The sequence below is a fragment of the Manduca sexta genome, chromosome 20 (assembly GCF_014839805.1).
Source record: "Manduca sexta isolate Smith_Timp_Sample1 chromosome 20, JHU_Msex_v1.0, whole genome shotgun sequence".
NCBI classification, from domain to species: Eukaryota; Metazoa; Arthropoda; class Insecta; order Lepidoptera; family Sphingidae; genus Manduca; species Manduca sexta.
This window is the reverse complement of record NC_051134.1, coordinates 8,927,208-8,938,107: the sequence shown is the minus strand read 5'-3', so window position 1 is coordinate 8,938,107 and position 10,900 is coordinate 8,927,208. Positions and strand designations below refer to the sequence as shown.

The following is a 10,900-nucleotide window of genomic DNA, read 5'->3' as shown; positions in this document are numbered from 1 at the left end:
GCGCGTGCGTGTGTAGCAGACATGCATCGAATGAGTTTGGTACAAGTGCTGGCAATTGCAGCGCGCGTGCGTGTGTAGCAGACATGCATCGAATGAGTTTGGTACAAGTGCTGGTACGTGACTCACTGGAGGGTAGAGGAAGACCTTGGGGCAGCAGGGCGCAGGCGTGCAGGTGCAGCGCGCAGCGCGTGCGGCGGCGTGCGAGCGCGCGTGCGTGTAGCAGACATGCATCGAATGAGTTTGGTACAAGTGCTGGTACGTGACTCACTGGAGGGGTAGAGGAAGACCTTTAAAGTGGCGGGCGTATGTGCAGGTGCAGCGCGCGCGCGTGCGGCGGCAGTATGCGTGCGAGCGCGCGTGCGTGTGTAGCAGACATGCATCGAATGAGTTTGGTACAAGTGCTGGTACGTGACTCACTGGAGGGGTAGAGGAAGACCTTGGGGCAGCAGGCGCAGGCGTGCAGGTGCAGCGCGCGCGCGTGCGGCGGCGCGTGCGAGCGCGCGTGCGTGTGTAGCAGACATGCATCGAATGAGTTTGGTACAAGTGCTGGTACGTGACTCACTGGAGGGGTAGAGGAAGACCTTTGGGGCAGCAGGCGCAGGCGTGCAGGTGCAGCGCGCGCGGCGTGCGGCGGCGTGCGAGCGCGCGTGCGTGTGTGTAGCAGACATGCATCGAATGAGTTTGGTACAAGTGCTGGTACGTGACTCACTGGAGGGGTAGAGGAAGACCTTGGGGCAGCAGGCGCAGGCGTGCAGGTGCAGCGCGCGCGTGCGGCGGCGCGTGCGAGCGCGCGCGTGTGTGCAGCGACATGCATCGAATGAGTTTGGTACAAGTGCTGGTACGTGACTCACTGGAGGGGTAGAGGAAGACCTTGCAGCAGGCGCAGGCGTGCAGGTGCAGCGCGCGCGCGATGCGGCGGCGCGTGCGAGCGCGCGTGCGTGTGTAGCAGACATGCATCGAATGAGTTTGGTACAAGTGCTGGTACGTGACTCACTGGAGGGTAGAGGAAGACCTTGGGGCAGCAGGCGCAGGCGTGCAGGTGCAGCGGCGCGGCGCGTGCGGCGGCGCGCATGCGAGCGCGCGTGCGTGTGTAGCAGACATGCATCGAATGAGTTTGGTACAAGTGCTGGTACGTGACTCACTGGAGGTAGAGGAAGACCAGGGCAGCAGGCGCAGGCGTGCAGGTGCAGCGCGCGCGTGCGGCAGCGCGGTGCGAGCGCGCGTGCGTGTGTAGCAGACATGCATCGAATGAGTTTGGTACAAGTGCTGGTACGTGACTCACTGGAGGGGTAGAGGAAGACCTTGGGGCAGCAGGCGCAGGCGTGCAGGTGCAGCGCGCGCGCGTGCGGCGGCGCGTGCGAGCGCGCGCGTGCGTGTGTAGCCAGACATGCATCGAATGAGTTTGGTACAAGTGCTGGTACGTGACTCACTGGAGGGGTAGAGGAAGACCTTGGGGCAGCAGGCGCAGGCGTGCAGGTGCAGCGCGCGCGCGCGTGCGGCGGCGCGTGCGAGCGCGCGTGCGTGTGTAGCAGACATGCATCGAATGAGTTTGGTACAAGTGCTGGTACGTGACTCACTGGAGGGGTAGAGGAAGACCTTGGGGCAGCAGGCGCAGGCGTGCAGGTGCAGCGCGCGCGCGTGCGGCGGCGCGAGCGCGCGTGCGTGTGTGCAGACATGCATCGAATGAGTTTGGTACAAGTGCTGGTACGTGACTCACTGGAGGGTAGAGGAAGACCTTGGGGCAGCAGGCGCAGGCGTGCAGGTGCAGCGCGCGTGCGGCGGCGCGCGCGAGCGCGCGTGCGTGTGTAGCAGACATGCATCGAATGAGTTTGGTACAAGTGCTGGTACGTGACTCACTGGAGGGGTAGAGGAAGACCTTGGGGCAGCAGGCGCAGGCGTGCAGGTGCAGCGCGCGACGCTGCCCCAGTGCGAGCGCGCGTGCGTGTGTAGCAGACATGCATCGAATGAGTTTGGTACAAGTGCTGGTACGTGACTCACTGGAGGGGTAGAGGAAGACCTTGGGGCAGCAGGCGCAGGCGTGCAGGTGCAGCGCGCGCGCGCGCGCGGGGGCGAGGGCGCGCGTGCGTGTGTAGCAGACATGCATCGAATGAGTTTGGTACAAGTGCTGGTACGTGACTCACTGGAGGGGTAGAGGAAGACCTTGGGGCAGCAGGCGCAGGCGTGCAGGTGCAGCGCGCGCGCGCGTGCGGCGGCGATGCGAGCGCGCGTGCGTGTGTAGCAGACATGCATCGAATGAGTTTGGTACAAGTGCTGGTACGTGACTCACTGGAGGGGTAGAGGAAGACCTTGGGGCAGCAGGCGCAGGCGTGCAGGTGCAGCGCGCGCGCGTGCGGCGGCGTGCGAGCGCGCGTGCGTGTAGCAGACATGCATCGAATGAGTTTGGTACAAGTGCTGGTACGTGACTCACTGGAGGGGTAGAGGAAGACCTTGGGGCAGCAGGCGCAGGCGTGCAGGTGCAGCGCGCGCGCGTGCGGCGGCGCAGTGCGAGCGCGCGTGCGTGTGTAGCAGACATGCATCGAATGAGTTTGGTACAAGTGCTGGTACGTGACTCACTGGAGGGGTAGAGGAAGACCTTGGGGCAGCAGGCGCAGGCGTGCAGGTGCAGCGCGCGCGCGTGCGGCGGCGCAGTGCGAGCGCGCGTGCGTGTGTAGCAGACATGCATCGAATGAGTTTGGTACAAGTGCTGGTACGTGACTCACTGGAGGGGTAGAGGAAGACCTTGGGGCAGCAGGCGCAGGCGTGCAGGTGCAGCGCGCGCGCGTGCGGCGGCGCGTGCGAGCGCGCGTGCGTGTGTAGCAGACATGCATCGAATGAGTTTGGTACAAGTGCTGGTACGTGACTCACTGGAGGGGTAGAGGAAGACCTTGGGGCAGCAGGCGCAGGCGTGCAGGTGCAGCGCGCGCGCGTGCGGCGGCGCGTGCGAGCGCGCGTGCGTGTGTAGCAGACATGCATCGAATGAGTTTGGTACAAGTGCTGGTACGTGACTCACTGGAGGGGTAGAGGAAGACCTTGGGGCAGCAGGCGCAGGCGTGCAGGTGCAGCGCGCGCGCGTGCGGCGGCGTGCGAGCGCGCGTGCGTGTGTAGCAGACATGCATCGAATGAGTTTGGTACAAGTGCTGGTACGTGACTCACTGGAGGGGTAGAGGAAGACCTTGGGGCAGCAGGCGCAGGCGTGCAGGTGCAGCGCGCGCGCGTGCGGCGGCGCGTGCGAGCGCGTGCGTGTGTAGCAGACATGCATCGAATGAGTTTGGTACAAGTGCTGGTACGTGACTCACTGGAGGGGTAGAGGAAGACCTTGGGGCAGCAGGCGCAGGCGTGCAGGTGCAGCGCGCGCGCGTGCGGCGGCGCGTGCGAGCGCGCGTGCGTGTGTAACAGACATGCATCGAATGAGTTTGGTACAAGTGCTGGTACGTGACTCACTGGAGGGGTAGAGGAAGACCTTGGGGCAGCAGGCGCAGGCGTGCAGGTGCAGCGCGCGCGCGTGCGGCGGCGTGCGAGCGCGCGTGCGTGTGTAGCAGACATGCATCGAATGAGTTTGGTACAAGTGCTGGTACGTGACTCACTGGAGGGGTAGAGGAAGACCTTGGGGCAGCAGGCGCAGGCGTGCAGGTGCAGCGCGCGCGCGTGCGGCGGCGCGTGCGAGCGCGCGTGCGTGTGTAGCAGACATGCATCGAATGAGTTTGGTACAAGTGCTGGTACGTGACTCACTGGAGGGGTAGAGGAAGACCTTGGGGCAGCAGGCGCAGGCGTGCAGGTGCAGCGCGCGCGCGTGCGGCGGCGCGTGCGAGCGCGCGTGCGTGTGTAGCAGACATGCATCGAATGAGTTTGGTACAAGTGCTGGTACGTGACTCACTGGAGGGGTAGAGGAAGACCTTGGGGCAGCAGGCGCAGGCGTGCAGGTGCAGCGCGCGCGCGTGCGGCGGCGCGTGCGAGCGCGCGTGCGTGTGTAGCAGACATGCATCGAATGAGTTTGGTACAAGTGCTGGTACGTGACTCACTGGAGGGGTAGAGGAAGACCTTGGGGCAGCAGGCGCAGGCGTGCAGGTGCAGCGCGCGCGTGCGGCGGCGCGAGCGCGCGTGCGTGTGTAGCAGACATGCATCGAATGAGTTTGGTACAAGTGCTGGTACGTGACTCACTGGAGGGGTAGAGGAAGACCTTGGGGCAGCAGGCGCAGGCGTGCAGGTGCAGCGCGCGCGCGTGCGGCGGCGCGATGCGAGCGCGCGTGCGTGTGTAGCAGACATGCATCGAATGAGTTTGGTACAAGTGCTGGTACGTGACTCACTGGAGGGGTAGAGGAAGACCTTGGGGCAGCAGGCGCAGGCGTGCAGGTGCAGCGCGCGCGCGTGCGGCGGCGCGTGCGAGCGCGCGTGCGTGTGTAGCAGACATGCATCGAATGAGTTTGGTACAAGTGCTGGTACGTGACTCACTGGAGGGGTAGAGGAAGACCTTGGGGCAGCAGGCGCAGGCGTGCAGGTGCAGCGCGCGCGCGTGCGGCGGGTGCGAGCGCGCGTGCGTGTGTAGCAGACATGCATCGAATGAGTTTGGTACAAGTGCTGGTACGTGACTCACTGGAGGGGTAGAGGAAGACCTTGGGGCAGCAGGCGCAGGCGTGCAGGTGCAGCGCGCGCGTGCGGCGGCGCGAGCGCGCGTGCGTGTGTAGCAGACATGCATCGAATGAGTTTGGTACAAGTGCTGGTACGTGACTCACTGGAGGCTTAGACTAATACAAATCGCCATCAGGCGCAGGCGTGCAGGTGCAGCGCGCGCGCGTGCGGCGGCGCGTGCGAGCGCGCGTGCGTGTAGCAGACATGCATCGAATGAGTTTGGTACAAGTGCTGGTACGTGACTCACTGGAGGGGTAGAGGAAGACCTTGGGGCAGCAGGCGCAGGCGTGCAGGTGCAGCGCGCGCGTGCGGCGGCGCGTGCGAGCGCGCGTGCGTGTGTAGCAGACATGCATCGAATGAGTTTGGTACAAGTGCTGGTACGTGACTCACTGGAGGGGTAGAGGAAGACCTTGGGGCAGCAGGCGCAGGCGTGCAGGTGCAGCGCGCGCGCGTGTGGCTGCGTGCGAGCGCGCGTGCGTGTGTAGCAGACATGCATCGAATGAGTTTGGTACAAGTGCTGGTACGTGACTCACTGGAGGGGTAGAGGAAGACCTTGGGGCAGCAGGCGCAGGCGTGCAGGTGCAGCGCGCGCGCGTGCGGCGGCGGCGTGCGAGCGCGCGTGCGTGTGTAGCAGACATGCATCGAATGAGTTTGGTACAAGTGCTGGTACGTGACTCACTGGAGGGGTAGAGGAAGACCTTGGGGCAGCAGGCGCAGGCGTGCAGGTGCAGCGCGCGCGCGTGCGGCGGCGCGTGCGAGCGCGCGTGCGTGTGTAGCAGACATGCATCGAATGAGTTTGGTACAAGTGCTGGTACGTGACTCACTGGAGGGGTAGAGGAAGACCTTGGGGCAGCAGGCGCAGGCGTGCAGGTGCAGCGCGCGCGCGTGCGGCGGCGCGCGTGCGTGTGTAGCAGACATGCATCGAATGAGTTTGGTACAAGTGCTGGTACGTGACTCACTGGAGGGGTAGAGGAAGACCTTGGGGCAGCAGGCGCAGGCGTGCAGGTGCAGCGCGCGCGTGCGGCGGCGCGTGCGAGCGCGCGTGCGTGTGTAGCAGACATGCATCGAATGAGTTTGGTACAAGTGCTGGTACGTGACTCACTGGAGGGGTAGAGGAAGACCTTGGGGCAGCAGGCGCAGGCGTGCAGGTGCAGCGCGCGCGCGTGCGGCGTAGCGTGCGAGCGCGCGTGCGTGTGTAGCAGACATGCATCGAATGAGTTTGGTACAAGTGCTGGTACGTGACTCACTGGAGGGGTAGAGGAAGACCTTGGGGCAGCAGGCGCAGGCGTGCAGGTGCAGCGCGCGCGCGTGCGGCGGCGCGTGCGAGCGCGCGTGCGTGTGTAGCAGACATGCATCGAATGAGTTTGGTACAAGTGCTGGTACGTGACTCACTGGAGGGGTAGAGGAAGACCTTGGGGCAGCAGGCGCAGGCGTGCAGGTGCAGCGCGCGCGCGTGCGGCGGCGCGTGCGAGCGCGCGTGCGTGTGTAGCAGACATGCATCGAATGAGTTTGGTACAAGTGCTGGTACGTGACTCACTGGAGGGGTAGAGGAAGACCTTGGGGCAGCAGGCGCAGGCGTGCAGGTGCAGCGCGCGCGCGTGCGGCGGCGCGTGCGAGCGCGCGTGCGTCGTGAGCGCGCCGCGCTGCGTGAAGCCCTTGCCGCACTCCGCGCACTCGAACGGGCGGCGCTCTGATGCAACACGTCTTATTTATCAACATTTGCTGCGATATTTACGATAATAACATTGGCGTATTTATCCAGTGGCATCATGTGTGAATTATGTTTGTAAACTGGGCCTAAGTTTAAGTATATTTTTGTAACATTGGGCTCTGAGCAGTGAGTAAACAGTTTCTAACCCATTTGCCATCGGAATGATTGGAATGTTAGCCGGCTAACATAAAAGGTACATGACATTACGCGTGTCACGGAAAAATTACTTTATTATGTAATAAATAATAAGGTTATATTCCCGTGACACGCGTAATGTCATGTAACTGTCACGTAGCTGTCATGTCACCGGCTAACATGTCAAGCATTAAGTAATTTAAAGGCACTCCTTTTTTGTAGTTGACATGAGGGATAATAAATTTTATACTTATCCAATTAGTTTCTTCCATGAATATCATAGTTGTTAAACCTAAGTAGCAGAGTCTGTAAGTGAAGCATGTAGTGTGACCTTGGTGCAGCAGGCGGTGTCGCTGCAGCACCTCGCGCTGCGCGAAGCGTCGCCCGCAGTCGCGGCAGGCGTGCGGGCGCTCGCCGGTGTGCACGCGCAGGTGGCGGCGCAGCGTGGCGCGCGTGGCGAGCCACTTGCGGCACGCGCCGCACCACGCGCCGCCGCCCGCCCCCGCGCCCGCCCCCGCGCCCGCCCCCGCGCCCGCCACACCCGCCGCATTCATCGACGCCGGCTCCGGCTTCCATCTGACACAACACAAATCATGCTTTGTTTTAGACAAAATATTATTTACATCTCTGGTCATGTAAAAAATATGCTTTTATTGAATACCCTTAAACGTGTGTATTATTAAATCCTTATTATTTTATGTAACCACTAAACAAGAAGTAACCACAAAAATATTTATATACTGATTGTTGCTACAAAAATTAAATTACAAATATTAACAATAATACTTACTTTATTGTCATAACTTGCTCCTCAGCTTTGTCAATCGTAGCTGCATCTTCTTCACATTTGTCATTCCCACTAAATATGCCATTTAAAACTACTGGATTTGATTTATCTATACCGAGAGCTTGACTTTCTTCTGCACTATCCTGAAAATTATTATAAAATTCATAAATATTTTCACTTGAAAATTCCAGATAACTTTTAAAATATTATTGTAATTAGCATCATGATAGAACTCTTACTCATAAAAACCGTTTTTTTTTTTCATTTGAAAACAATTTAAATAAGTCTTACAAAATCAAAAACCATTATTGTTTTTCTCATTTTGACTTTTTAGGTGACAGTAAATTCAATAATTATTATATTGTACATACATCATCTTCCTCCGTGAGTTCCAACATCACCGTGTCATCATCACCCATCACCAGCTCCAGGGTATGAACCCCATGATCCATTATAGACATGGTAGAATCTTGGTGCTCTAATATACCGAGTTGAATCAACACTGTTGATAAGAATGATGATATCTCAGGATTGTCTGCGTCATGAATTTGTGCCTGAAGTGTAACATCAATATTCAATAATTTTAATAAAAAAAATTATTAAGAAAATCGGTACAAGTAGAGATCTTTATGTATTGTATATTGAACTTTGTGAAGCTATGAGGGAGGAGCATGGAGTGACATGCAAATTGTTTCAACTTACTTATAATATTTTTTTTTATACATTCCTTTTGAAGCCAGTATTGAACATACTTTATGTTTTAGTATGTCTAATACTGTGTAAGACAAAATATCAGATTTTTCTAGACTACTAGTAATACTAAATCTAGTACCTCAATCTCTTTACTGTCCGTGCAATTAACGATTTCTGTATTAACATTACAACTCTCTTGTAATTCTGTTGATTTCTGAAAAAAGTAATTGACAAAATTTTATCCACACGCCACATACATAAACACTACTTCACATCTGAAGGGTTAGCCAAAGGAGCAATTAAGATATGTATGCATTGCCATGGTATAACATACATTCATGGCCTGTTTCACAACTTTTGAGTACATGCTATTTGTCACATAAACATATAGCCAACCCAATACAAAAGTATTCTACTTTATGCTCCTAAAGAAATGGTATTAAAATGAGTACTATCTTCTTTAGCTGTTTAATATAATAACTGTCAAATGAAATTTACTTAGAACTTGTGAAGCAGACCCTTGTAAGATTACTTACTACTGGACAAAATAAGACTTAACATGTCAGGTCTCAGGACAGCGAGCGAATGGGAATGCTCCGTGAATTACAATAATTTGTAATTCAATGTGTTTGTTATTGTTTACCATCAGGCGAACGGCAAGCTCCTGTCATCATTCAAAGCAATAAACAGAAAACTAAGTACACATCGCAAGCGGCGATAGCAAAGTTGGGTGTGGATCGGACTGCCAAGACGAATGTCCGCAGGTTCAAATCCCAACGGCACACACCTCTGACTTTTCTAAAAATCATGTGTGTATTCTTTGTGAATTTATTGTTCGCTTTAACGGTGAAGGAAAACATCGTGAGGAAACCTGCACACCTGAGAAGCTCTCTATAGGAATTTCGAAGATGTGTGAAGTCTACCGATCCGCACTAGGCCAGCGTGGTGGACTAAGGCCTAATCCCTCTCAGTAGTAGAGGAGGCCCGTGCTCAGCAATGGGCAAGTATATAATACAAGGCTGATATTATTATTATTATTAAGTATACATTAGACTTACCTCCCTATTAACAATAATATTATTTAAGGTATTTAATTCCAGTACATGTATGTCAGAGAATTCATCCCTCGTAAATGTCTTATCACACTTATCTAAACAATGTATATTATCTCTCATTCCCTGTTCTTGTTCCCTTTCTTCTATCGCCTTCTGTAAGCTCTCCTTCTCCCTTGTTGCTTGTAAGTGGAACTTTAGTTTCTGATAAGAAACCTCACATTTTTTTCTGAATGTGTAGTACCTATTGAGTTCTTTGTGACAATTTGCACATATTAAATTTGGTAGGCAATCTTCATTTGTAACCTGTGAAAGAGATAATCATTTTAGCCATAATTATATACTGGCTATTCATAATTATATTATTAGACAGATAGTACCAGTTTTAGAGTTTAAGGGAAGACAGGTCAGGCAGTTAACTAGCTTGACCTGTATTATAGAGGCTGCTGAGGGTTTAGGAAAGTGCCACAGACTTTGGCTAAAATGGCATATGTAATGTTTTTAGCAAACAAAAATTGGGACCTGAAAATAAAGTTCACTAGAAACAGGGCGCGATTTTCTTTTGCCAAAGTTGCTAAGCCTGGTGTCTCACAGGGCTTTGTTAATAAGCTATAATCCTGTTGGTCTCTTAGACCTACAAATATAAGCAAATATCTACCCATTTCTTAAACAATAATTCCTTATCAAACATGTTATTTCTGCTATTATAAATGACATAATCGTAACTATGTAATATACCCCACCGAATTACCAAGTAAAGAAGTATGTATACATTGTACATCTTACACTCACAAGTACTTACATGAATAAAAATCATGGCAAATACATGAATTTAACAATAATATATTGATAAGAATACAATATACCTCCAATCCAACACAGATCATGATCCGGAGTGATAGCGTCGCACAGATGCCGTCGGAGCCTTCGGCAAAGATTGGCAACATCTCCTCTGACTTCTCGAGGCAAAGCCGGCACAAATTATGTACGCCCTCAATTACCTGGATTTCTGGGCGCCTTCGAGTGTAAGTACGCATGTTGATTGGTTTAATTGCGAGTTACACTTTGAAAACAAGCGATATAAAATTCACAATAACATAACCTTAACAATAATGGTTAATTAACTTCATAATATTATTTATTTGTAGTCATTTAAGTATAAAAATAATAATCAGGCATTTTAAATTGTTTTTAACGTAAATTATGCATAGATACACAAAACAAATCTCAAATTTCAAAACAAACCCGAATTTGACATTTCACCAAATGTCAAAATGTCTGTAATAAAATATTCCGTTTCACACATGTGTACATCTCCAATGTTGTTCACAAAAGATTTTTATAAAAATATATCTATATTGCGAACAATATTCACAAAATGAAATCGAATTTATTACACAAAATTATACATCAGATAATTTTCTAAATGTTATGTATTCTTTTCATATTGACTGCCTCACTGACGTAGTCGTAGGTATTGCATGCGCGGTAAAACTGCCGATTACGCCCTGAGGTCTCGGATTCAAATCATGGGCCGGCAATGCAATCAGAGACGGCGCGAGCTCATGTGCCGCTCGTGTGCAACAAATTCCTTGGCGCTACCTAAGAGATAATGTTCTTTAATAATAATTTGTAATAACTTATTAAATCAAAAGGTATTGTGTAAAGTAAAGAAGCCGCTGGCCGGCCTTAGCACGGGCGCAGGTTGCTTGAGAGCGCCAGTGCCGCGAGCGACGCATGTCTCTTTGAAGGTGTCGTGTCTGGCGCCCCCCTAACACACTGCACCCGTGTGCACACTCTGCACAATAGGTAAAGTCGCCTCTGAATGTAATTGATATAGAGTTTTTCTACTTAGTATTGCGTTCGACCCCAGTCACATCATGGGACGGAATATAC

The 10,900-nt window shown here is 53.3% G+C and overlaps 1 protein-coding gene across 1 annotated transcript in view; it reads right to left on the bottom strand.

Annotated features, from left to right (window-relative positions):
* LOC115448143 overlaps window positions 1-10,270 on the bottom strand; it is a 10,817-nt gene extending 547 nt beyond the window's left edge. The window contains exons 1-7 of the mRNA XM_037440782.1: window positions 9,871-10,270; window positions 9,011-9,310; window positions 8,092-8,166; window positions 7,631-7,813; window positions 7,263-7,402; window positions 6,804-7,048; window positions 6,173-6,314 (exon numbers count right to left, since the gene is read on the bottom strand). Coding sequence (XP_037296679.1) covers window positions 6,173-6,314; window positions 6,804-7,048; window positions 7,263-7,402; window positions 7,631-7,813; window positions 8,092-8,166; window positions 9,011-9,310; window positions 9,871-10,041 — 1,256 coding nt within the window. The 5' untranslated portion in view covers window positions 10,042-10,270. The remainder of the gene's footprint in view (window positions 1-6,172; window positions 6,315-6,803; window positions 7,049-7,262; window positions 7,403-7,630; window positions 7,814-8,091; window positions 8,167-9,010; window positions 9,311-9,870) is intronic.
* Between the last annotated feature and the right edge of the window lie 630 nt (window positions 10,271-10,900).